Source organism: Hyperolius riggenbachi, chromosome 8 (assembly GCF_040937935.1).
Source record: "Hyperolius riggenbachi isolate aHypRig1 chromosome 8, aHypRig1.pri, whole genome shotgun sequence".
NCBI lineage: Eukaryota > Metazoa > Chordata > Amphibia > Anura > Hyperoliidae > Hyperolius > Hyperolius riggenbachi.
In genome coordinates, this window is record NC_090653.1 from 52,178,027 (window position 1) to 52,205,325 (window position 27,299).

The following is a 27,299-nucleotide window of genomic DNA, read 5'->3' on the forward strand; positions in this document are numbered from 1 at the left end:
GGGGCACTATACTGGGGCACTATACTGGCTATACTGGGGCACTATACTGGCTATACTGGGGCACTATACTGGCTATACTGGGGCACTATACTGGCTATACTGGGGCACTATACTGGCTATACTGGGGCACTATACTGGCTATACTGGGGCACTATACTGGCTATACTGGGGCACTATACTGGCTATACTGGGGCACTATACTAGCTATACTGGGGGTCTATACTGGGGCACTATACTAGCTATACTGGGAGGCTATACTGGGGCACTATACTGGGGCACTATACTGGGGCACTATACTGGCTATACTGGGGCACTATACTGGCTATACTGGGGCACTATACTAGCTATACTGTTGCACTATACTAGCTATACTGGGGCACTATACTAGCTATACTGGGGCACTATTCTGGCTATACTGGGGCACTATACTAGCTACACTGAGGCAACTAAACTCCCTACACTGGGGCAACTATGCTAGCTATGCAGCCGCACCCCAGCCCCCTCCCCCCATAGCCTGCTGCGCACGGCACTGTCCACTAGGTCGTGCAGACAACCGGGGGCCGCATCCCCCCTCCACCCCCCCCCCCCCCCCCCCCGCCGTTCCCCGGAGAAAAATTTGGTCAGACAGTGTTCCCCGGGCCGGCAAAAGGTTGGGAACCACTGAGGTAAATGACCAACTTGTGAGGTAAATGACTCATAAATGTCATTTCACAAAGAATAGAATATATGCAGTCCTGTTCACACTGCCATATTAAAAGGAACAGGAGGTGTGAGACCTATGGAAGGTTCCATATTTCCTTTAAAACAATACCAGTTGCCTGGCAGTCCTGCTGATCTTTCTGGTCAGTAGGGTCTACATCACACACCAGCAACAAGCATGCAGCTAATCTTGTCAGATTTGTTAGACATCTGATCTGCATGCTTGTTCAGGGTCTGTGGCTTAAAGGGATAATTAAGCCTAGGAAAAAAAAAATCAGTTTTACTCACCTGGGGCTTCTACCAGCCCCCTGCAGCCATCCTGTGCCCTTGTGGATCCTCCTGTCCCCGGCTGCCAGCTACTTTCGGTTTCAGCTGACGGGCTTACTGCGCCTGCGCATGAATGGCCACACGTCTCTTTCTACAGCATCCCGTCCGCAATAGTGCCCTGCGGCCGCCAATCGGCGTTCGGCGGTTGTAAGGTGGTTAATGAGCAAAGGTGACAGTGTGATGCAATCTTAAAAATTAAGCCATTGTGCTAGGTACACACGATGCAATTTTCTGACAGATTCACTGTCAGATCAATTATTTCCGACATGATTTTCCATTCACTTCAAAATTGACCGGAAAATCTAATGAAAATCAGATCGGACATGTTGGAAATAATCGATCTGTCAGAAGATTGCATCGTTTGTACCTAGCATGAAACTGAAAATAAAAATTTCATTTCATTTCAGGTTCCCTTTAAAGTCCCCCTGCACGGTCTAATGTCTGCAGATCTGCACTATTTCTGTAGCTGCTGTTTCCTGTCTTTATGTATTGCCTGTACTTGTGCCCTGATCCTTCTGTTTTCTGCTCTGTCATTATCAAGGTACAACTGCTCAGAGCCGATTCTCTCCATAGCTGCCATGTTGTCCGTCAACAATGCAATTTTCTACAGACCTAAAGACAAACTGGTTCATGCAGATACAGCGCGTGCCAACTTCATTGTGCCTGGCGGAGACCACCTGGTGCTGCTCAATGTCTATAACCAGGTGTGTATGTGCATGGATGTTTTGCCTTATAGCAGAAGTAAATGGAAGGGAAGGGATGCTCATAGTAACTTCCTTTTTCCCCATTCTCTGATTCCTTCCATGTAGCATGTAGTACTTCTGCCTGATGACTTGCTGTGATTTGCATTCCATCAGCCTGATTTCTTGCTGTGATTTGCATTCCATCAGCCTGATTGCTTGCTGTGATTTGCATTCCATCAGCCTGATTGCTTGCTGTGATTTGCATTCCATCAGCCTGATTGCTTGCTGTGATTTGCATTCCATCAGCCTGATTGCTTGCTGTGATTTGCATTCCATCAGCCTGATTGCTTGCTGTGATTTGCATTCCATCAGCCTGATTGCTTGCTGTGATTTGCATTCCATCAGCCTGATTGCTTGCTGTGATTTGCATTCCATCAGCCTGATTGCTTGCTGTGATTTGCATTCCATCAGCCTGATTGCTTGCTGTGATTTGCATTCCATCAGCCTGATTGCTTGCTGTGATTTGCATTCCCTCTGCCTGATTTCTTGCTGTGATTTGCATTCCATCAGCCTGATTGCTTGCTGTGATTTGCATTCCATCAGCCTGATTGCTTGCTGTGATTTGCATTCCATCAGCCTGATTGCTTGCTGTGATTTGCATTCCATCAGCCTGATTGCTTGCTGTGATTTGCATTCCCTCTGCCTGATTTCTTGCTGTGATTTGCATTCCATCAGCCTGATTGCTTGCTGTGATTTGCATTCCCTCTGCCTGATTGCTTGCTGTGATTTGCATTCCCTCTGCCTGATTTCTTGCTGTGATTTGCATTCCATCAGCCTGATTGCTTGCTGTGATTTGCATTCCCTCTGCCTGATTTCTTACTGTGATTTGCATTCCCTCTGCCTGATTGCTTGCTGTGATTTGCAGTCCCTCTGCCTGATTGCTTGCTGTGATTTGCATTCCCTCTGTCCGATGACTTGCTGTGATTTGCAGTCCCTCTGCCTGATTGCTGCTGTGATTTGCATTCCATCAACCTGATTGCTTGCTGTGATTTGCATTCCCTCTGCCTGATGACTTGCTGTGATTTGCATTCCCTCTGCCTGATTGCTTGCTGTGATTTGCATTCCCTCTGCCTGATTGCTTGCTGTGATTTGCATTCCCTCTGCCTGATTGCTTGCTGTGATTTGCATTCCCTCTGCCTGATGACTTGCTGTGATTTGCATTCCCTCTGCCTGATTGCTTGCTGTGATTTGCATTCCCTTTGCCTGATTGCTTGCTGTGATTTGCATTCCCTCACCTCTGACCTCTCGGCTCTCTGTGTTGGTTTCAGTGGTTGGAGACTGGCCACTCTCTCCAGTGGTGCTACGAGAATTTTATCCAGGCTCGCTCCCTCCGCCGTGCCCGAGATGTCCGGGAGCAGCTGGAAGGGCTTATGGCACGGATAGAAATCGAGCTGACATCATGTGAAGACAATATACCTATCCGCAAGGTAGAGTCAGCTGTGCCTTACAGGCCGCATGTGCATCGATCAGGTCGCAAATGTATTGTGTGAATGAGGAATGGGGAGACTTCCATTGCTGAAGAAAAACATAGAGGTCGAGTTATCTGAGATAGCCCTAAATTTCCTAACTTATAGTGTGTGTGTATGCGTGTGTGTGTATGCGTGTGTGTATGCGTGCGTGCGTGCATGCGTGCGTGCGCAGTGTTCTCCCCAGGCCCTTTTACCCAGATACTCCACCCGGCTAGTTTTCGTGAGGATCCAACTGTCATCGGCTCACCTCCTCCTATGCTGTAAGCAGAGTTGCGCACAGAAGCACTGGTCCTGCATTCTTTCATGTAGCCCCACCCAGCTACTTTTTTCATGCCACCCAGCTGGAAAAAAATTCTGGGGAGAACACTGGTGTGTGTGTAGGAGGGAGGGGGGAGCCTCACTCTCACTCTCTGCTAACCTATGTTTAAGCAGAGCAGTGACAGTGAACAGGGCCCTGGGTATTTTCCTATGAGGCCTGGTCAATGTGCAGCAACTTCCCTCTGTGGGATTCTGATGTCATGTGACATGCATTGTGAGCCTATAGAGGGATGATGGTTCATGCTGATCGGTCCGCATAGAAGAGGTGACGAAATGGCCCGGCAGTGGACTTGATATGTGTGCTCCGCATATATGTACATGAGGAAGAGAGAGGGAGGGACAGGTGTCCTTGGGAGTGTGGAGGAGCATAGGTTCTGACAGAGGCGCCTCTAGGCACCAGCTGATAAGCCAACTGCCTGGAGCGGCAGATTTATCTGGGGGCGCTTCTAGGGGGGAAAAAAACTTATTTTTCCTGTCCTTAGAGACTGAAAACTGAGGGTGCGGAGATAAAGTTCTAATGAAAGCATCTGCTGCTCAGCCTCTCATAAGGAGGCTACAAAACCTTTGTCTACAACTCTTTGTATGATGTTCCCTAATTAGTTGTTATCTCGGGATCTAGGAGTGTGTCTGTTCACTCCTGTCCCGCCCCTCCTTATGACCAAGAAAAGAAAACAAATCAGAAGAGGAGGATGCTGTCTTTCTGGGAAGCAGGTACAAGGTATTCCAGAACGGACTGGCCGGGTGCAAAGGGGGAAGATTTTCCTCCAGGCTGCTGGTACAGTGCCTGGTGCATTGAGGTTTTTCTTGTATAAGGCAATGTGAAGCACTAGGCTGGCTGAGGAGGCTTTCCTTATGCAGAGTCCATAGAAAAAAAACTCGGTCTCTTCTCTCACCATTGTAAAGACTGCATGTGGGCAGCTTGATAAGGAATTACACAGGTTGAAAAGTTTTCGACTGTCCCTAGACTCCAGGAGGGCTGCTTTCTGACTTGTGTGAGAGACTGGCAGGGACATGAGTCACATTACAGGCAAGTAGCCTCTGTGAGATATGGGACTGCAATACTATCTAAGCTCTCTGCTCCATCTCAGTATCTCTCCCTTATTAACCTTTGTTTCCCCCTTCCCCTAGTGCTGGCTGTCTTCTTGTCATACAGGGAAGCTAAATAAAAGTTTTTTTTCTCCCCTCTCTCTGGATAGTGTAATGGTTAAGGGCTCTGGCACTGGCAACCTGGGTTCAAACCTCAGCAAATCTCAGCTATTCCTGCTCAGTAAGCCAGCACCTATTCAGTAAGAGACCTTGGGCAAGACTCCCTAACACTGAGTGCGTCCTAGTGGCTGCAGCTCCTGAGTCCGCCAGGCGAAAAATGCAATATAAATGTTCCTGGTCATTCTCTACTTTGCCCCCCACCACCTCTTACCCTCACAATTGAATCACCCCGATCTTGTTATTAGTAACCCTAGCCTATAGCTGTCAATACATGCATTCATTTTTACTGACCGATTACCAAGAGGGAGGCGATGGGGGGGGGGGGGTTTACAGATACTGGCTGGACTGCCTACTGATTACCAGGAGGGGGGACAGATACTGGTGCTCTGCCTACTTAAGGATTACCAAGGGGGTAGAGGAAGATACTGGGTGAGGGGAGGGGGACAGATACAGGCTGCACTTGGGGACCTGGAGGGGTTAACGACTGCAACACTTTATGCGGTGCAGCTGTTAACCCCTCCTGGTCCCCAAGTGCCGATATTAACCCCTCCTGGTCCCCAAGTACAGCCATTAACTTTCCTCGGTCGACTTTTATATATATATATATATATATATATATATATATATATATATATATATATATATAAAAGTATAAAAATTCCAGCTTAAGAAGGTCAAATATTGGGGTTCATGAGGTCGGCTTTCAGTTGAACATATACAGTAGGTATTTTCCCAGAGTAAAATGCACTGTTAAAGAGAACCCGAGGCGGGGTTCTAACAATGCAATCCAAATACAGAGGCTGGGTCTGTCTATACAGCCCAGCCTCTGTTGCTATTTCAATCCCACCTTGCTTCCCCCTGCACTCTGTAAACAGCCATAAATTACAGCCGCACTGCTGACACACAGCGTGTCAGAGCGGGCTGTGTTTACATCTGCCTTGTCAGTCTGCCGCTCCCTCCGCCTCCTGCAGAGCTCCGGTCCCCGCCCGCGTCCCTTCCCTCACCGCTGATTGGAGGGAAGGGACACAGGCGGGGACCGTAGCTCTGCAGGAGGCGGGGGGAGCGGCAGACTGACAGGACATATGTAAACACAGCCCGCACAGCACGGCTTTGATTTATGGCTGATTGCAGAGGGAAGTTAGGGGGGATTGAAATAGCAACAGAGGCTGGGCTGTATAGGCAGACCCAGCCTCTGTATGTGGATTGCATTGTTAGAATCCCGCCTCGGGTTCTCTTTAAAGGACCATTATCGCAAAAATCGTAACATTTAAATTACATGAAAACACAAATAAGAAGTACATTTCTTCCAGAGTTAAATGAGCCATAAATTACTTTTCTCCTATGTTGCTGTCACTTACAGCAGCTAGTAGGAATCTGACGGAACCAACAGGTTTTGAATTAGTCCATCTCTTCATGGGGCATTCTCTGCGAGGCTTTTAATTTTTGTAAAGACATTCCATGAAAAGAATTTTTATAATGATGCTGGCCAGCCCTTGCTCAATGCACACTTTTTTGTGTGCTTTTGAAACTAAACAAAACCCTAGGAGTCCCCCATGAGGAGATGGGCTAGTCCAAAACCTGTTGGTTCTGTCAGATTTCTACTACTCACTGTCTGTAAGTGACAGAGACATAGGAGAAAAGTAATGTATGGCTCATTGTACTTTACATTTTATGCTATAGTGGTCCTTTAACCTCCTGAGCGGTACCGCCGGAGGCTGCCGCTCAGGCCCTGCTGGGCCGATTTGCTTCAAATAAAAAGCAGCACACGCAGCCGGCACTTTGCCAGCCGCGTGTGCTGCCTGATCGCCGCTGCCGTGCGGCGATCCGCCGCGAGCAGCGGCGAAAGAGGGTCCCCCCAGCCGCCCGAGCCCTGCGCAGCCGGACCAATCAGTTCCGGCCAGCGCTAAGGGCTGGCTCGGAGGCGGCTGACGTCAGGACGTCGGATGACGTCACTCCGCTCGTCGCCATGGCGACGAGGAAAGCCAAACAAGGAAGGCTGCTCATTGCGGCCTTCCTTGTTTGTTCTGGGCGCCGGAGGCGATCGGAAGAACGCCTCCGGAGCGCCCTCTAGTGGGCTTTCATGCAGCCAACTTTCAGTTGGCTGCATGAAATAGTTTTTTTTTTAATTGAAAAAAAACCCTCCCGCAGCCTCCCTGGCGATCTCAATAGAACGCCGGGGAGGTTAATGTAGCTGTCACTAGCAGTCAGTAAAATGATCTGGCAGCACTGAACCTCTACTGACAACTCTGTTTACTGCGGGAGGGGGGTCATCCTTTAATCGGTTCGGGACCATGTGTTGTTAAAACTTCGCTGCACCTGTGGATGCCGAAGCATGATGTGGCGTAGGTTTAACCTCTTGAGGACCGCGGTGTTAAATCCCCCTAGTGACCAGGCCATTTTTTACAAAATGGGCCAATTCAGCTTTAAGGGCTCGCTGCAGGGCCGTACAACTCAGCACACTAGTGATTCCCCCCTCCCTTTTCTGCTCACCAACAGAGTTTTCTGTTGGTGGGCTCTGATCGCTCCTGCAATGTTTGTTTCATTTAAATTTTTTTTTTTAATATTTGTTTCCTTTTTTTTTTATTAATAATTTTTTTTTTTTTTTTTTTTACCCTGTCCTCCCTAAACCCCCCTGTTCCCCACCAGCCAATCAGCTTGATCGGCTGTCATAGGCTTCAGCAGTCGCTTTCCTGCCTCCAGGTGGGACAGCCATGTCACACGGCTAGTGTTGTTAGATCGCCGTCATTCAAGTGGGGATGCGCGTGTATTGACGTGTGCGATCCCCTGCAAGCTCGACCCCCAGCACTTCACACCAATTGCCGTGGTGTGGTCCTGGGGCTGCCGCGCTGCTCACGCCAATCGGCATGGATTAGTCGTTAGGCAGTTAACACCGCACAAGCGCGGGACGCAATAGCACGTCCCCGCCGGCAGATCTCTGCTGTCTAAAGACAGCTGATCTCTACAACTTGACCAGGAGCTATTTTCATTCATTGACTCCTGACCGCCTGATCACTGAGACCCAATCACAGTGATCAGGGAGTGTAAAAAGAAAAAAAGGCTCTGGTCCTTAAAGGGACCAGAGCTGTTGTTACGAAAGCAGTTAAGAGATGGCAGTGCATTCCCCTCATGCCTATTCCCCATACAGTATATAAAGTGTGTGGTGTAACCTCACTCTCCTCCTGTTCTCCTGCAGGCTATCACGGCCGGGTATTTCTACCACACGGCCAGGCTTTCCCGCAGCGGTTACAAGACTGTGAAGCAGCAGCAAGCCGTCTACGTCCATCCCAACAGCAGCCTGCATGAGGAGCAGCCTCGCTGGGTTCTCTACCACGAGCTCGTCTTCACCACCAAGGAGTACATGAGGCAGGTGAGGCTCCGGGGTGTGTGTGCGTGCGTGCGTGCGTGCGTGCGTAATGTGCCATCTTTGTGTAGGTTCTTTATTTTACCGGTTAGGCATGATCAGCATTCCACTTCTACTTCCCTTTCAGTTACTAGCCAGGGCCGGATTTACCATAAAGGCACTGTAGTCACATGCCTACAGGCGCCTGATGATGGAATGGCGGCTCACTCCCCTTCCCAAGTGCCTCCCTCCCTCCTTATGCAGAGTCCTGATGAGTGTAACTGAGAGATTACTCACCCAGGGCTCTGCATTCTACTGACCAGATCTCCCTTCAGTCAGGGGCACCTGTGTCTACTTAATACTGAGGTTCCTCTAGCTACTTAAAATACTTGCAGGCTCCTCTAGCTACTTAATGAGGGTAGTTCTGGCAACTTAAAGAGTAACTGTTAGGCATTAAATGCAAAATAATTTTTCTATTGCAGGGTGTTACACAGCTAAATAGGATGCTAACAAGGCAATTCAAACATTTAAAATCAATCTTACTTTTCCTAATAGGTTTTTCCTCCTCGTGCTTCCAGGCTCTATAAACGTACACCGACGCAAAGGAGAAGTGATAGGCATGCTGAATCAGCCTGATTGGCTAAAGCCTTTGTCACTCACCTCTTTGCGCTGTGATTGGCCGACTGGTCTCCCCTTCACTGCCGGCAAAAGCTTCCTTATAGTTCGCTTCAGTGCTCCCAAGTAATCCACCGCATCCCCGCCGCTAAATCAGGGCTGCAGAGCCCCCAAATCGTAGTAGCAATCCACATAGGACTCAACCCTTCAAGGAATGATTTCCATCAAAATATTTATTTGTGCATAGCGGTTCTACAGCATATAGATACGCACAACGTTTCGGGCGAAGGCCCTTTCTCAAGTGCTCAAATAATCTGGTGAAACCATGTGGAATATAAAACAAACCTTAACACACCACACCCAAATCATTGGGGGGCGGGTACATACTTAAAGGTACATTAACCCTTTTAGGGTCAGAGAACGGCAAAACATACATTCATAAGAAGCATCTGAGACTGAAATCTTCGTTTAAGCCATATGGTGACTGAGTGCCCAGCCTCTCCATCCACCAAGCCTCACGTCTAAGCAGGGCAGTCCTGCGGTCCTGACCTTCATGGAATTGCACTACCTCCAAAACCAACCATCTCAGCTGACTAACATTATGACCTAAATCCTTGAAATGTCTTGCTAAAGGGGGCAGTCCGCCGGCATTTCCTGGAAGGGGCAGAGCTTTCAGCTTCAGCTCTGCCCCTCCTGACGTCAATCGCCGCACGGATCGCCGCCTCTCCCCGCCCCTCTCTGTGAAGGAAGAGTGAGAGGGGCGGGCAGAGGCGGCGATGCGCCGCGATTGTGAAATTCCTTATGCGGCCCAGCCTCATCCTGACTTTGCCTCCTGTGGCCCCCCAGGTAAATTGAGTTTGAGACCCCTGCTTTAAAGGAAACCTGTGCAGGCGCAGAACGCTCCCGTCCGCAGGAGTGCGATAGAGATGCGGCCAGGCTGTGCATGCACATTACAGCGCGATTGGGGGTAATTGTAAAATTTCCCGGAAGAACGACAAATTTCCTGGGTCGTCTGGGAGAACGACAAGGTAGCCCACAGCTTGAGGAAGCCCCAGATAAGTATACATTGTTGCCCCTTAGGGCCCGTTTCCACTATTGCGGTGCGGAATCGATTCCGCATGCGTTTTTTGCCGCGATTTCGCATAGGTTAGGGTATATGTGATTTTAACCATGTCACCGCCTGTGTAAATTTCCATAACATTACATGCGAAATCGCACGCAAAATCGCAGGGAAAACCGCATGACAAAGCCGCATGTGATTTCCCTATTAAAAGCATTGCGGGCGATTCGCCCGCATTCCAGCCGGACGCAAAATCTGACGGCTCTGCCGTGCAGATTTCCCCCACACACCAAAACGCACCCGCACGACACACAAGTGGAAACAATCTCATCCACTTGTATTGCCTATGCGAATCCGCATGCGGTGCCTGCATGCGGATTCGCTATAGTGGAAACGAACCCTAAGGCTTATGAGAAATGTAGTCATGTGTCAATAAAGTAATCCTTGCAGGAGGGAGAATCGGCTCCTCCCAGTAGTTGTAGTGGAGGTATAGAGCTTCAATGACAGTCATTTTTAAGATATTTAAAACAAACTTAAATTTTTTGTATTTTTTTTTTTATCATCTAAAGTCAAATCTAATCTAACTGAGGAATATGTATTTTCTATGAGTCCAGAGTTCAGTACACCTGAACTGAGAAGGGATACGGTGGCTGCCATATTGATTCCTTTTTAAATAATACCAGTTGCCTGGCAGCCCTGCTGATCTCTTTAGTTGCAGTAGTGTCTGAATCACACTAGAAACAAGCATGCAGCTAATGCAGTCAGACTTCAGTCAGAAACATCTGATCTGCATCCTTGTTCAGGGTCTATGGCTAAAGGTATTCGAGGCAGAGGATCAGCAGGACAGCCGGACAATCTACGTTGTTTAAAAGGAAATCCATATGTCAGCCTCCATATCCCTCTCATTTCAGGTGTCCTTTACAGCGTGCCCGAGGTGACATGAGATAGACACATATGTACAGTGCCAAGCATACAAATAACTATGCTGTGTTCCTTTTCTTCCTGAAAGAGTCAACCATTCCGTTATGCAAGTGACAGCTTCTCTTCAGTCAGGACCTAGTTGGACTAAAGCGTAGTCCTCACTGATAAGGAACTACAGCCATAAACCTCTTGTCTGGAAGAGAACAGCTTCTGAGTGGGGGATAGATAAAAAGCTCAATAGTTCATATATTTTAACTCCGGGACACTGAGACCATATGAAAGACTGTATCATTCATATGAGGCAGTACAACATTGAACCTAGTTTTTTAGCTTTTAAAAAGAAAATCGTGGGATTCCTAAAAAATATTGTTTTTCAGGAGGAGGAGGATAGATACAGTTGTTTAGCTCATCAGTTTTTCACCTCGGGTTTCCTTTAAGTAACAAGACCCTTCCAATGTGTCTAAACTATAAAAGGAAAAGTGTTCGTTATTGGTTGGTTTGGACAGTCTGTTGGTATTTGACCATGGAGCACAATGTTATGTATGTTTCCACTCTCAGATCATAGAGATTGACAGCCCGTGGCTCCTAGAAGTGGCACCACATTACTACAAGTCCCGAGAGCTGGAAGATGCCAGCAGCAAGAAGATGCCAAAACAGGCTGGGAAGAGCAAGGATGAGCTGGGCTGAAGAGACGCTGCCAGCTGGGATTAGACTCAGGTGGGTACCACAGACCACCCCAATTCTCATCACACATAAAGCCATGCGGAACTATACTTACCTCCAACTGATCTCATCATTGCTGTGTTCTACATGCCTACATCACATTGTTTTATTAGTGCACACAGTGTCATCTCGCCATAATGGCCAGACCCTCAGAGTCTGTAGTTTCTGTATCATGCATGATGCAGTCATCACACACGCAGTGATACTCCTATTCGATTCCCAGCAGATTTGATGGCTGAACAAATCTGCTGGTAGTTGATGCCACAAAAATCCCTGGTTGATTTCCGATAGATTTTGACCCAAAAGCGATTGAAAGTTTTGATCAGACTGGTTGGAAAGTTTGGTTGATCGGGGAAGGGCAGAAGCAGCAGTGTACTTAAAGGACCACTATCGCGAGAAATGTAGGCAGTTCAAATCTGACAGAACCGTCAGGAAATGCTGTTGAAAACAAAGAAAAGCAGAGAATCCCCCATGAGGAGATGGACTGACCCAAAACCTGTTGGTTCTGTCAGATTTTAACTGCCTACTTTTTTCGTGACAGTAGTCCTTTAACAGTGCAAAGCTGCAGTTTTGCTGGGAATACACAATGAGATTTTTCAGTCTATTTACTGCCTGATCTTATTTTCGATTGATTTTCTTATCTTTTCTTATCAATTTCCATCTTTGTGGCTTAAACCCCCCTAAAGACCAGGCCATTTTTTACAAAATAGGCCACTGCAGCTTTAAGGCCTTGCTGCAGGGCCGTACAACTCAGCACACAAATGATTCCCCTCCCCCTTTTCTGCCCACCATCAGAGCTTTTTGTTCGTGGGGTCTGATCCCTGTCTCCTTTTTAATAATTTTTTTTTTTGAAAATATAATGCATTTTTTTTGTTTATTATTATTTTCATTACCCTCCCTACCAATGGCAGCCTATGACAGCGGATCGCTCGTCTCCCCCAGGGGGACAGCCATATCACACGGCTGTCCCCAGTACAGCGCAGCACTGTGCAGTGTTATTAGACGGCGGTTTCGCTGTCTAACAGTCTCCTAGCGGCGATCGCCGCTGGGAGACTGATGGCGGAGCGGATATCCGTCCTCCAAGCGGAGATGCGCGCCCGATCTCCTGCAATTCCCTGCCCCAGTTCTTTACGCCGATCAGTGTTAGGTGGTTTAGGGGCTGGTGCCGCGTCTATCACTGTGATGCGATCGCCTGGAGGTTAAAGGTTATTCTGCTGTTGCTTATCTTTTTAGGACAGAGAGGAAGAACTTCTGAGTTCAGGTCCGCTTTAAAAGCAACTCTCCCACAAATTTGTAAGCTTCAGCAAAAATGTAATGCATTCCCCTGCAGATCTACCATTCCCACCCCTGAACAAAGTGGCCATGTCAGAAATATTGCAGTTTTATTCTTTATGATTGCTTAGGATGTCTTTTTTTTAAGATGTCATAACATTGTTGAAATACTGTATAATACATTCATTTAACAGTGTAAAAATAGCCTGGGAAAAATGTTGTGCATTTCCCAGTGTGGGAATCCTGGTTTTATTAGGTGAATTCCCGTATGACTCATACTTAAAGTGAACCTCCGGACTAAAAATCGACTCAGCAGCACTGAAAAGGCCTGGTGTTTCTTTAACAGTTTCACAGCATCAGAACTTTGTTTCTCTTATACAAGCCTCATTTTTAGCTGCACAGAAGAAAACTGCCCGGGCAGTTTTTCCCTTATGCTGTGCAAAGCATGATGGGATTTCTGATGTTGTTCTCGTTCTGCTGTTTTGGTGCAATTTTTTTTTTTTACATTTTGAATTTGACATTTAAAGCCTAGCGTGTGCAGCTGGGAGTGGTTATCAGGACACAGGACAGTTAGAACTGTGTCTCCTGCTCCCTGTCACCTCCTTTCAACCAAAAAGATGGCTGCCCCCATGACAAAGATGGCAGCCCCCATGAATCACAAACATTTGCCTGTTCTTTTAAAACAGAGTGGGTAAGAGATTATATTACCTATCTATTCTAATTAACATAACTAATGTAACTTAATGACAGTATGTTTGTTTAGGCTGAAGTTCCAGTTTAAAGGGACTCCGAGCAGTGCAGAAACTATGGAAAGATGCACATCATTTGAACCACTTAAGGACCGCCCCCAGCCGATGGGCGGCGGCAAAGTCCGGGCCCAAACGACCGCAATACGCCCATCGGCGGGGGCGGCTGCGGGAGTGGCTATGCGGCAATCGCGTCATTTGTGACGCGATCAGCCGCCGGGGACTGGCTCCGCCCACCGCTCGCTGTAACCCGCCGGCCGTTCGGAAGCGCCGGCGGGTTACTAGCTGCCCGATCGCCGCACGGAAAGTGTATAATAGGCTTTGTAATGTATACAAAGCCTATTATACTGGCTGCCTCCTGCCCTGGTGGTCCCAGTGTCCGAGGGACCACCAGGGCAGGCTGCAGCCACCCTAGTCTGCACCCAAGCACACTGATTCCCCCCCCCTGCCCCCTGATCGCCCACAGCACCCCTCAGACCCCCCCCCCCTGCCCACCCCACCCCCCAGACCACTGTTTGCACCCAATCACCCCCCTAATCACCCATCAATCACTCCCTGTCACTATCTGTCAACGCTATTTTTTTTTTTGGTCCCTAATCTGCCCCCTACTCCCTCCTGATCACCCCCCCACCCCTCAGATTCTCCCCAGACCCCCCCCCCCCCCCCCGTGTACTGTATGCATCTATCCCCCCTGATCACCTGTCAATCACCCGTCAATCACCCCGTCACTGCCACCCATCAATCAGCCCCTAACCTGCCCCTTGCGGGCAATCTGATCACCCACCCACACCAATAGATCGCCCGCAGATCCGACATCAGATCACCTCCCAAATGCAGTGTTTACATCTCTTCTCTCCTCTAAACACCCACTAATTACCCATCAATCACCCATCAATCACCCCCTATCACCACCTGTCACTGTTACCCATCAGATTAGACCCTAATCTGCCCCTTGCGGGCACCCAATCACCCGCCCACACGCTCAGATTGCCCTCAGACCCCCCCTTATCAATTCGCCAGTGCAATATTTACATCTGTTATTCCCTGTAATAACCCACTGATCACCTGTCAATCACCCATCAATCACCCCCTGTCACTGCCACCCATCAATCACCCCCTGTCACTGCCACCCATCAATCAGCCCCTAACCTGCCCCTTGCGGGCAATCTGATCACCCACCCACACCAATAGATCGCCCGCAGGTCCGACATCAGATCACCTCCCAAGTGCAGTGTTTACATCTCTTCTCTCCTCTAAACACCCACTAATCACCCATCAATCACCCCCTATCACCACCTGTCACTGTTACCCATCAGATTAGACCCTAATCTGCCCCTAGGGCACCCAATCACCCGCCCACACCTCAGAACGCCCTCAGACCCCAGCCCTGATCACCTCGCCAGTGCATTGCTTGCATCTATTTCCCCCCTCTAATCACACCTTGAGACACCCATCAATCACCTCCTGTCACCCCCTAGCACACCTACCCATCAGATCAGGCCCTAATTTGCCCCGTGTGGGCTCCTGATCACTCGGCCAAACCCTCAGATCCCCCTCAGACCCCCCTCCGATCACCTCCCCAGTGCATTGATTGCATCTATTTTCCCCTCTAACCGCCCCCTGAGACACCCATCAATCACCTCCTGTCACCCCCCTAGCACTCCTATCCATCAGAACAGGCCCAATACATCCTGTCATCTAAGAGGCCACCCTGCTTATGACCGGTTCCACAAAATTTGCCCCCTCATAGACCACCTGTCATCAAAATTTGCAGATGCTTATACCCCTGAACAGTCATTTTGAGGCATTTGTTTTCTAGACTACTCCTCGCGGTTTAGGGCCCCTAAAATGCCAGGGCAGTATAGGAACCCCACAAGTGACCCCATTTTAGAAAGAAGACACCCCAAGGTATTCTGTTAGGTGTATGATGAGTTCATAGGAGATTTTATTTTTTGTCAAAAGTTAGCGGAAATTGGATTTTTATTGTTTTTTTCACAAAGTGTCATTTTTCACTAACTTGTGACAAAAAATAAAATCTTCTACGAACTCACCATACCCCTAACGGAATACCTTGGGGTGTCTTCTTTCTAAAATAGGGTCACTTGTGGGGTTCCTATACTGCCCTGGCATTTTAGGGGCCCTAAACCGTGAGAAGTAGTCTAGAAAACAAATGCCTCAAAATGACCTGTGAATAGGACGTTGGGCCCCTTAGCGCACCTAGGCTGCAAAAAAGTGTCACACATGTGGTATCGCCGTACTCAGAAGAAGTAGTATAATGTGTTTTGGGGTGTATTTTTATACATACCCATGCTGGGTGGGAGAAATCTCTCTGTAAATGGACAATTGTGTGTAAAAAAAAAAATCAAATAATTGTCATTTACAGAGATATTTCTCCCACCCAGCATGGGTATGTGTAAAAATACACCCCAAAACACATTATAATACTTCTCCCGAGTACGGCAATACCACATGTGTGGCACTTTTTTGCACCCTAACTGCGCTAAGAGGCCCAAAGTCCAATGAGTACCTTTAGGATTTCACAGGTCATTTTGCGACATTTGGTTTCAAGACTACGCCTCACGGTTTAGGGCCCCTAAAATGCCAGGGCAGTATAGGAATCCCACAAATGACCCCATTTTAGAAAGAAGACACCCCAAGGTATTCCGTTAGGAGTACGGTGAGTTCATAGAAGATTTTATTTTTTGTCACAAGTTAGCGGAAAATGACACTTTGTGAAAAAAAAAAATTAAAATCAATTTCTGCTAACTTGTGACAAAAAAAAAAAAATCTTCTATGAACTCACCATACTCCTAACGGAATACCTTGGGGTGTCTTCTTTCTAAAATGGGGTAATTTGTGGGGTTTCTATACTGTCCTGGCATTTTAGGGGCCCTAAACCGTGAGGAGTAGTCTTAAAACCAAATTTCTCAAAATGACCTGTGAAATCCAAAAGGTACTCATTGGACTTTGGGCCCCTTAGCGCAGTTAGGGTGCAAAAAAGTGCCACACATGTGGTATCGCCGTACTCAGGAGAAGTAGTATAATGTGTTTTGGGGTGGATTTTTCCACATACCCATGCTGAGTGGGAGAAATATCTCTATAAATAGACAATTGTGTGTAAAAAAAAATAAAAAATTGTCATTTACGGAGATATTTCTCCCACCCAGCATGGGTATGTGTAAAAATACACCCCAAAACACATTATACTACTTCTCCTGAGTACGGCAATACCACATGTGTGGCACTTTTTTGAAGCCTAACTGCGCTAAGGGGCCCAAAGTCCAATGAGCATCTTTAGGCTTTACAGGGGTGCTTACAATTAGGCACCCCCCAAAATGCCAGGACAGTGAACACACCCCACAAATGACCCCATTTTGGAAAGTAGACACTTCAAGGTATTCAGAGAGGAGCATAGTGAGTCCGTGGCAGATTTCATTTTTTTTTGTCGCAAGTTAGAAGAAATGGAAACTTTTTTTTTTTTCTTTTTTGTCAGAAAGTGTCATTTTCCGCTAACTTGTGACAAAAAATAAAATCTTCTATGAACGCACCATGCCTCTCTCTGAATACTTTGGGATGTCTTCTTTCCAAAATGGGGTCATTTGGGGGGTATTTGTACTTTCCTGGAATTTTAGCCCCTCATGAAACCTGACAGGTGCGCAGAAAAGTCAGAGATGCTTGAAAATGGGAAAATTCACTTTTGGCACCATAGTTTGTAAACGCTATATCTTTTACCCAATCCAATAAATATACACTGAATGGTTTTTTTTTTATCAAAGACATGTAGCAGAATAACTTTCGCGCTCAAATGTATAGGAAATTTTACTTTATTTGAAAAATGTCAGCACAGAAAGTTAAAAAAAAATCATTTTTTTGCCAAAATTCATGTCTTTTTTGCTGAATATAATAAAAAGTAAAAATCGCAGGAGCAATCAAATAGCACCAAAAGAAAGCTGTATTAGGCCACATACAGACATCAGACCATAGTCTTTGGAAAATGAAAGATCACAGACCAATCTTACCACCCTTCATGTAGTATAAGAGCCATACTCTACACAGTCTTTTCTATGGAGCTGAACTCCACATCAGAAAAAAATCTTTGCAAGATGCTGCACACACAGATGCTGTACAGACACAAAAGATCAGTATCTGCAAAAGATCTGTTCCTGCCAAAAATCCATTCCTGCAAATTGCAATGATAGTCTATGAGATCTGCAGATCATCATACACACATGATTTAACTGACATTCATCTGCAGATCTGCAGATTTGAAAATCCATCCTGGTGGATCTGATCTGCAGATGAATGTCAGTTAAATCATGTGTGTATGATGATCTGCAGATCTCATAGACTATCATTGCAATTTGCAGGAATGGATTTTTGGCAGGAACAGATCTTTTGCAGATACTGATCTTTTGTGTCTGTACAGCATCTTTGTGTGCAGCATCTTGCAAAGATTTTTTCCTGATGTGGAGTTCAGCTCCATAGAAAAGACTGTGTAGAGTATGGCTCTCATACTACATGAAGGGTGGTAAGATTGGTCTGTGATCTTGCCTTTTCCAAAGACTATGGTCTGATGTCTGTATGTGGCCTTAGTGACAAGAAAAGGAGGTAAAATTCATTTAGGTGGTAGGTTGTATGAGCGAGCAATAAACCGTGAAAGCTGCAGTGGTCTGAATGGAGAAAAAGGCTCTGGTCCTTAAGGGGCGAAAAGTCTGTGGTCCTGAAGTGGTTAAAGCTCTCTTTCTCCTCTTTCCAATGATATATAAACCGCCACCCTACGCCTTTTAGTTTTCGCTATTTTCGCGATTGAAATTGCCGCGGCCGCGATTTCGATCGCGAAAATAGAGAAAACTAAAAGGCGTAGGGCAACGATTTAGGTGTCGTCAGAAAGAGGAGAAAGAGAGCTTTAAAATGATATACATCTTTCCATAGTTATATTGTATTACACAGGCCGACTTTTTGTCAAAGTCAGCAGCTGCATTCAGGAGAATGGAGCTGCTGACACTGGGGAAAGTGTCGTCCTGTGTAATACAATATAACTATGGCTTGATGGATATCATTTTAAAGCTCTCTTTCTGGCGACACCTAAATCGTTGCCCTACACCTTTTAGTTTTCTCTATTTTCGCGATCGAAATCGCGGCCGCGGCAATTTCAATCGCGAAAATAGCGAAAACTAAAAGACGTAGGGTGGTGGTTTATATATCATTGGAAAGAGGAGAAAGAGAGCTTTAAAATGATATGCATCTTTCCATAGTTTGCACTGCTCGGAGTCCCTTTAAGCTAAAAGTGTGGGAAAATAGAAAAATGAATGTAGCCGATCATTTACTAGAAACTTAAAGAGACACTGAAGCGAAAAAATATATATGATATAATGAATTGGTTGTGTACTATGAATAATTACTAGAAGATTAGCAGCAAAGAAAATATTCTCATACTTTTATTTTCAGGTATATAGTGTTTTTTCTAACATTGCATCATTCTATAATATGTGCAGATTACACAACACTCAGCATTCAAAATGAGTCTTTCCAAGCAGTCTGTGAACTAATGACCTCTCCTCTGGCAGAGAAAAAAAAACTGTTCACTTACAGTTGAGATAATAAAAGTCAGAAGACAGCCCTCTCCACGACTTTGAAAGTCGTAGAGATTACTCCACGACTTTGAAAGTCGTAGAGATTAATGGCTTTTTTGCATAAAGATAACAACTGGAGTTTCTTAAAGTGATCCTTAAGTCAAATAAAAAAATGAGTTTTACTCACCTGGGGCTTCCCTTAGCCCCCTGCAGCTGTCCGGTGCCCTCACAGCATCGCTCCGATCCTCCTATCCCCGCTGGCGGCTCCTTCCGGTTTTGGGAACAGCCGCCGACAGGCTGGGAACGCGAGTGATTCTTCGCGTTCCCAGCCATAATAGCGCCCTCTATGCTGTTATTGCGGCAAGAAGGCCGCAATAACAGCATAGAGGGTGCTATTGTGGCTGGGACCCGCGAAGAATCACTCGCGTTCCCAGCATGTCGGCGGCTGTCGCCGAAACCGGAAGCAGCTGCTGGCGGGGACAGGAGGATCGGAGCGATGCTGCGAGGGGGCTGAGGGAAGCCCCAGGTGAGTAAAACTCATTTTTTTTATTTGACTTAAGTATCCCTTTAACTCTTCCTGTACTGGAAACAATTACACTGATGTATCTGATCTTAATGTTTTATTTCTTAGCTGTGCTACACATACAAATCATAATATCATCATTTTTTTTTCGCTTCAGTGTCTCTTTAAAGTGAGAAAACGGATTGACAAATGGAAAGAAACTGATTATGAATACATATGAAATTAAAGCTAATGGGAATCTATGCTTTCGTAAAAAAAAAAAGTCAGATACTTACCGAAGGAGAGGGAAGGCTCTGGGTCCTAATGAGCCTTCCCTCTCCTCTCCCTCTGCCCCCGGTGCAGCGCTGGCTCCCTCGTTCCAATCCCCCGCCGCGGGGACTTCGGGAGCAGAGTCCTCCGGAAGACGGTTGAATACTGCTATGGGGGAGCCAGCGCAACATCGGGGAGCGGGAGAGGAGAGTGAAAGCTCTATGGGACCCAGAGCCTCCCTCTCCTTAGGTGAGTAGTGGATGGGGTGGCTCCTCCTATTGTCTGTAACATTTTATCGACTGCTGATTGTTGGTTAACAAAAGCTGAAGATAAATACGAAACATCTTACTTGGTTTTACTGAATGCTTTTATCTTCGTGGATTGACATTTATTGGCATTTGAGGTGTTGCAGTAACAGCCTAAAGGCTGCCATACACTGGTCGATTGCCAGCAGATCGACCAGCAGATAGATCCCTCTGTGATCGAATCTGATCAAAGAGGGATCTATTGGCTGCCTACACTGCAAACAGATTGTGAATCGGTTTCATAGTGAAATCTATTCAAAATCTGTAGAGCTGCTGCCACCCCCCCCCCCTCCCCCCACGCATATATTACCTGATCCGGCCTGTGCGAGTCCCTCGGTCTCCGCTGCCTCTTCTCCACTCTGGGCTCCAGCTTCACTTCCCTTCCTGTCGGGGGAAGTTTAAACAGTAGAGGGTGCTCTACTGTTTCAACTTCCTGTCGGGACAGGAAGAAGTGAAGCTAGCTGGAGCCCAGCGCGGAGAAGGGACACACGCCGGCGGAACACTTGAATGCTGCTACCGACGCACTCCCGACCCGCCGGCGATCGAGCGAAATCTTCCGCGCAGACAAATTGACGGGAACGGTCAATTTCAGACGGAAATCGATCGTTCGGTCAGTGTTTGTGCAACAATTTCACAGCAGATTCGATCACAGTGATCGAATCTGCTGTATATCGGCGGAAAATCGTGTATGTGTATGGGCCCCTTTAGTGTATACACCAGGGGTGCCCAATAGTTCGATTGATCGAACCGGTGTGGGAGGGAGTTGGGCTTCCTGTAGTAGAGAGCAGTGCTGGTCAATAAGATGTATATAATGTCATCTCTCATGCAGCTTGGTATAAGGCCAATCAAGACCAACAGGAAGTGCATTTGTAAGGTACATGCAGATTGGATAACATTGGAATCATGCGCATCTCATTGACTATCATAGAATGAGACAGCAACAAGCTTACACGGGTTCTGAAGTTGTTCATTTCTGAACTGTGTTCTTCTTTTGATATACCTAATCTGTTCTGTTTTATTGCAGGAGGAATGTGTGGATGACCGCAGACCCTGTATATGCTGCAGCCTACCTCTGTATTGTATACAACACGTTTGTACAGTTCTTGTATATAAACTTTATCATTTTTGGATTAAAAAAAGTGTTTGTCTTTTTATGGGGATTGTCTGATAAGCGTCTTTTAAAGTGAAGTGTGGAAGAAAAAAATGAAAGTTAAGGTGGCCATACATTTCTGGACTTGGCAGTCAATCAACCATACGATTCAATAAATATTATTGAATGAAAATCAGTGCCAAGAGCATGCCTGATTGACAATGTGACCAATTTTGGGGCTAAATTGACTGCATGTTTCGATTGGACAAGCTGCAAGATGTCAGGTTATCGTGGTTGTTCTGGTGCGTGGTGGTAAGCAGCAAACGATTTTGGGATGAGCAGCAATACACGCGACTCTGCCCCCCCCCTCCCCCCCCCCATTCATACATTGCGTGTCATATATCACTCACAGCTCAGTGGCCATCCATCTCTGGAATCCTCCGCTCAGACATTAGCGCTATACACACTGCTGGTGTATTTTGAATTAATGGAGGAGAGAGGATTCCACAGATGTAAGGGAACTGCGCGGTGTGCAATATAGAACATGTAATGTATAAATCACGAGGGCACATATATAAACTAGGGGGCTGCAGCGGACGCGCCAAATTCCTGAGAGAGTTATGCTGAAATCGATCAGAAATCGGTCTGTGGTGTATGGGCAGCTGACTGATCTCTCTTATCAGATTCAATCAGAGAGAAATCTGCCTCTTGTCCAAAACTGCCCATCATCGCTAGATGTATGGCCACTGTTAAAACTTGGCATAGTAGAGGCTTCCGCATCCTCCACACCACCGATCTAGTGCTGGGACCTTCTAAGCACATCTGAAACTAGATGGTTGCACAAACAGCTGAACCAGTGATATAGTTATTGGTGAAGGCAGCAGTCTTCTATCCCCTCCCCCACCAGGTGCTCCATATAGGAAACTATTGCTGAAGATTTGTGCGTGCCAGTAAAGATGAACAGGTGGAGGAAGTGGGAGTTAACCAGACAGATGCAAGGGTGTCTTATAAAGCCCCTTCTGGCCTACGGAGTACACACAACGACCGACACTGGAAGACTTAAAGACGGACTTGAGGTGGGCAGATGGGACACAGAGGCATGTCTCTCCCTGGCCATGCCCCCTGCAGCTCCCCCGCCTCCCTGCATGCTGTGAGAGTCTCTCCTTGCAGTGTTGTGACCTATAGGTTACGCAAGTGAAAGTGGGCCAGTGTGGCGGTTTTTGCGGCTACCTGATCCGCACAGACCCCCAGATCAAGTAGCCTACCTTTTTTTTTTTTTTTTTTTTAGACCACTGCTCTCCTTAAAGGGAACCAGAGACGAACGATAGTGAAAAATGAAAAAAGCTTTTATACATACCTGGGGCTTCCTCCAGCCCCATAAGCCTGGATCGCTCCCACGCCGCCATTCTCCGCTGCCTCTAAATCGCCGCTACCGGGTCCCGTCACTTCTGGTGGACAATTATCCGCATGCACAGGGGCTCCCTCCATACCCGTACACATGCGGCTGCGTAGTATGGAGCCGCACGCGTAAGGGTATGGAGGGAGCCCCTGTGATGTGGATAATTGGTCGCGTCCGCCGGCCGACTGGCGGAAATGAAGGTACCCAGTACCAGCGGATCCAGCCAACGGAGGACGGCGGCGTGGGAGCGATCCAGGCTTATGGGGCTGGAGGAAGCCCCAGGTATGTATAAAAGCTTTTATGTATTTTGTCTCTGGTTCTCTTTAAGTAGGATCTGTACTCACCTCAATCAATGAACAAATATCAGCCAATGTCCGTTCTAAAGCTCAGATGTAATTATAGTTCATGCAGTATAGCTCTATATGATACCAAAACAATGGAGTGGGCAGTGTCACATTGTGGCTAGTTCCAACAATGGACTTTCCCCGTTTCAGACAATATCTCCAGCCTTTGTCAAGGACATACTTGACAAAGGACGGAGATACCATCCGAAAACAGCGACAGTCCACTGTTGGAACTAGTCACTTCAAAGTCTTCCAGTGGCAGTCATTGTGTATATTTTAAGACTGGTGATCTGTCAATGTTGAACAGACCAAACTATTGCATGGATTGAAAACTTAAGATGGCCATACACCTACAGATTTCTGTCAAGCCCAATCTGACAGGAATCTATCTGATGTGTGCCACACATTCTGAAATCTATTGGAAATCGATCTAAATGCATTATTGGACCATTAAATCCAATGCAACTTTATGGGCAATCGATCTGCTGCCAGCAGCAGATCGATCTAGATTTTCCATCCTGTCAGATCAAATCTGTTGAAATTGATTGCATGGGGAATTTGATAGAATCTATTTCTGATCGATTCTATAGAATAGATCCAGCAATGGCTAAAGTCGACCAGTGTATGGGCCCCTTTAGGAGGTATGCCCTCTTACAATCGATATACTATCATACTTCTTCTGGCCTACATCACTAAAGGTGGCCACTAATGATACAATTCACTGAATGATTGTTTTGGACTGCTAACAGACAAAAAAAAAAAAAAAAAAACTCCTAACCAATCAGATTTTCAGATTGATCCCATCTCTCTGATTGGATTAATTTTTGTCTGAATCATATCACACGAATGATTGGAAACAAAATATTGTTCATGAGTTTTATCATTTGTGGCAACCTTAAAGGATACATATCTCTTGTCTCAGTGCCAAGCGTATTTCCAGGAGTGTCATTTAGACACATAAATTTGGTACTTCAGGTTCAGGAATTGTGTTGTTCAATACAAGAAGCTAATAATAATAATGCTAACACTTGTATAGCGTTTTCTCCTCTGGGACTCAAAATAGATGATAGAAAAGAACTGATTTGCTTTGTTAAATTATTTATTTACACTCTTATTTTAAGTAATAAAATATAACCAAAGGGAGCAGCTGTTCAGCCACCCTCATTCCTCCCCCATCATCTTCTTTAGGTGTGGCCTGTACAGCTTCCGCAATCGGGCCACTTCTTTAGCGGGTGGATCCTTCCACTCGTACCAGGAATACCAGGACCCCTCTGGCCTGGGAGGAGTTTGTGCCACAGCTCCGTGACTATAGGAATAATCTCCGAAGGTCACGTCTTTATGCTGTATTGCCACTGGGAGGAGACCTGGAAAATAGGATCATAGTCAGGCTGCAGATGTTACATTAAAGAGAAACTGTGACCAATTATTAAACTTCATCCCAATCAGTAGCTGATATCCCCTTTCCCATGAGAAATCTTTACCTTTTCTCAAACTGATCATGAGGGGGCTCTGTATGGCTGATATTATGGTGAAACCCCTCACAGTGTAATGTCAGGACCATGGTACTGACAGTTTCCTGTCTGTGAACCTAATTGCATTGTGGGAAATAACTGGTGTTGACAGCTGTGTTCAACTGCCAAAAAAGCAAGCAGCATCTCCTTACAATGACATCACCTGCCAGCAGTAAAAATATCACCATGTGAGAATGTAAATCAGGGAAAGGAAAGATTTTACAATAGGCAAACACTGACTAAATCTTTTATACATAATTGTAAAAAATTAAGCACTTTTTCCCACAACAGTTTACTAACGAATGCTGCACAATGCAAGATGAAGCATACATCTACACCAGGCATGGGCAAACTCGGCCCTCCAGCTGTTACAGAACTAAAAGTCCCACAATGCATTGCAGGAGTCTGACAGCCACAGTCATAACTCATAAAGGCAAATGCATTGTGGGACTTTTAGGTCCATAACAGCTGGAGGGCCGAGTTTGACCATGCCTGATCTAGACTTAGTTTTCCTCATTTTAAAGTGAACCTGAGGTCAGCGGTATATGGAGGCTGCCATATTTCCTTCCTTTTAAACAATACTAGTTGCCTGGCAGCCCTGCTTATTTGCCTGCAGTAGTGTCTGACAATATTGTCAGAATACTTGTTTCTGGGGTTATTCAAACACCTGATCTGTATGCTTGTTCAGGGTCCATAGCAAAAATTATTAGAGGCAGAGGATTGTTGGGATGCCAGGCAACTAACATTTTTTAAAAGGATAAATATGGCCGCCTCCTCTGGTTCACTTTAACTAATCATTCCCGATTTGTCCCATCCAGAAGTGGAAAGCGTGTCCACAGGGTAAAGGTGGCCATACACAGATTATCTCATACCTGCAGATACAATTCATCTGTTGGGAATAGATTCACCAAAACATCAGATCAATACAATTATAATAGATTTTGACCAAAAATCAATCAAACTGGATGGAAAATGTTAGGTTGATAGTGGGCGAGATCATTGGTAGATCAAGGGCCCCATAGTGTTGTACTGCACCAAACAGTGCGACACTGTAGTTCTATCGATTTTCAATAGATTTCCGCATTGGAGTCTGTTGAAAATTGATGTGTATTGTGAGATAGGAATCAATTTCTTCTAAATTGATTTTCAGAAAGTAATCAATCATTTTGGAACACTGGGAAGAAATCTATATGTGTATGTATGGCCAGCTTTAAAGTGAACCTTAAATCTGAAAAAAAAAAAAGTTTTACTCACCTGGGGCTTTTCTCAGCCCCCTGCAGCTGATCGATGCCGTGTCCCTCCGATCCTCCTGTCCCCGCCGGCGGCCACTTCCGGTTTCGCCGTCACCGGCCATCAGGCTGGGAACGCGAGTGATTCTTCGTGTTCCCAGCCACAATATCTCTCCCCCCCCCCCATGCTGCTATTGCGGCAAGGAAGGCTCTGGTAAAAATGTTGGATGCAGTGCTTAAAGTGAACCTAAAGTCTGGCCAAAAAAGAGATTAACTCACCTGGGGCTTCCCTCAGCCGATCGGTGCCCTCGCAGCCCCGTTCCGCTGGTCCAGGACCCGCCGGCGAACACTTCCGGTTTAGCCGTCACCGGCCGACAGGCATGGGAACGCGAGTGATTGTTCGCGTTCCCAGCCTGTATATCGCCCCCTATGCTGCTATTGCGGCCTCCTGGCCTGTCGGCCGGTGATGGCCAAACCGGAAGTGTTCGCCGGCGGGTCCTGGACCATCGGAGCGGGGCTGCGAGGGCACCGATCGGCTGAGGGAAGCTCCAGGTGAGTTAATCTCATTTTTTTGGGGCCAGACTTTAGATTCACTTTAAAAGTAAATACTTACCATACCTCTCCTGCCCCGCAGTCAGCCGCCGGTCTTCTCCTTTACCTCCCAGTATCCTGGCAACTTGGTTGACCTTTCACCTGGATAGTCTTCGCTTCTGCCCAGCGCATAATTACGGGCAGAAGTACGCACACTCCTCCGTCCTAGCGTCTGCGCTCCACTGAAAGGCAAGCGTCAGATGCTAAGTGATTAGAATTTGCTTTGACCCCTGCTTTTCAGTGGAGCGCAGACGCTAGGACGGAGGAGGCGGGGAGTGTGCGTACTTCTGCCCGTAATTATGCGCCGGGCAGAAGTGAAGACAATCCAGGTTAAAGGTCAGTGAAGTCGCCAGGACACCGGGAGGTAAAGGAGAAGACCGGCGGCTGACTGTGGAACGAGAGGCGCGGTAAGTGTTAACTTTTAACCCCTTAAAGGACTTCGAGGACAAATGTTCCCCCCCCAAAAAAAAAACTTAGATACCTGTATAAAACTTTGGTGGACACGGAGGACGCTGTCCACACCCTCCGTGCCGTTCCGCCAGGTCCCCGCCTCTCAATATCCCCCGAATGGCTCCCGACCCCACGGCCAGGGTCGGGCTCTGCTGCCTGTATAAAGATGGGCGCTGGCCGCGGCTGCGCACTCCACATGGCCGCTACGCAGCACTAGGGCCAACCCCCCAATCCACGCAACAGGCTGTTTCCTGTAGCGTGGATTGGGGGGTTGGCCCTAGAGCTGCGCGGCCATCTTTATACAGGCAGCAGAGCCTGACCCTGGTCGGGGGGATATTAAGAGGCGGGGACCCAGCGGAACGGCACGGAGGGTGCGGACGGCGCCCTCCGTGTCCACCAAAGTTATACAGGTATCTAACTTTGGGGGGGAGGGGGGGGGGAGAACATTTAGCCTCGGAAATCCTTTAAGCACTGCAGCCAACATTTTTTACCAGAGCCTCACGGCTCTGGTATCCTTTAAATACATACGCATGCACTCTGCTCAGGGTCCCTTTAAAAACGAATTTACTATCAACTGGCCTTATTAAAAAGGACCA

At 46.9% G+C, this 27,299-nt stretch overlaps 3 protein-coding genes across 3 annotated transcripts in view; 1 reads left to right on the forward strand and 2 right to left on the reverse strand.

Annotated features, from left to right (window-relative positions):
• DHX16 (DEAH-box helicase 16) overlaps positions 1–21,221 on the forward strand; it is a 66,174-nt gene extending 44,953 nt beyond the window's left edge. Inside the window, exons 18-22 of the mRNA XM_068250413.1 lie at positions 1,568–1,730; positions 3,038–3,196; positions 7,956–8,129; positions 11,257–11,415; positions 21,114–21,221. Of these exons, the coding sequence (XP_068106514.1) occupies positions 1,568–1,730; positions 3,038–3,196; positions 7,956–8,129; positions 11,257–11,385 (625 nt within the window). The 3' untranslated portion in view covers positions 11,386–11,415; positions 21,114–21,221. The remainder of the gene's footprint in view (positions 1–1,567; positions 1,731–3,037; positions 3,197–7,955; positions 8,130–11,256; positions 11,416–21,113) is intronic.
• The window catches only part of ABCF1 (ATP binding cassette subfamily F member 1), a 413,240-nt gene that overhangs the window by 147,409 nt on the left and 238,532 nt on the right, over positions 1–27,299 (reverse strand). The window lies entirely within an intron of this gene.
• Positions 24,004–27,299, reverse strand: part of MRPS18B (mitochondrial ribosomal protein S18B) — a 36,566-nt gene continuing 33,270 nt past the window's right edge. Inside the window, exon 7 of the mRNA XM_068250420.1 lies at positions 24,004–24,286. Within this exon, the coding sequence (XP_068106521.1) occupies positions 24,084–24,286 (203 nt within the window). The 3' untranslated portion in view covers positions 24,004–24,083. The remainder of the gene's footprint in view (positions 24,287–27,299) is intronic.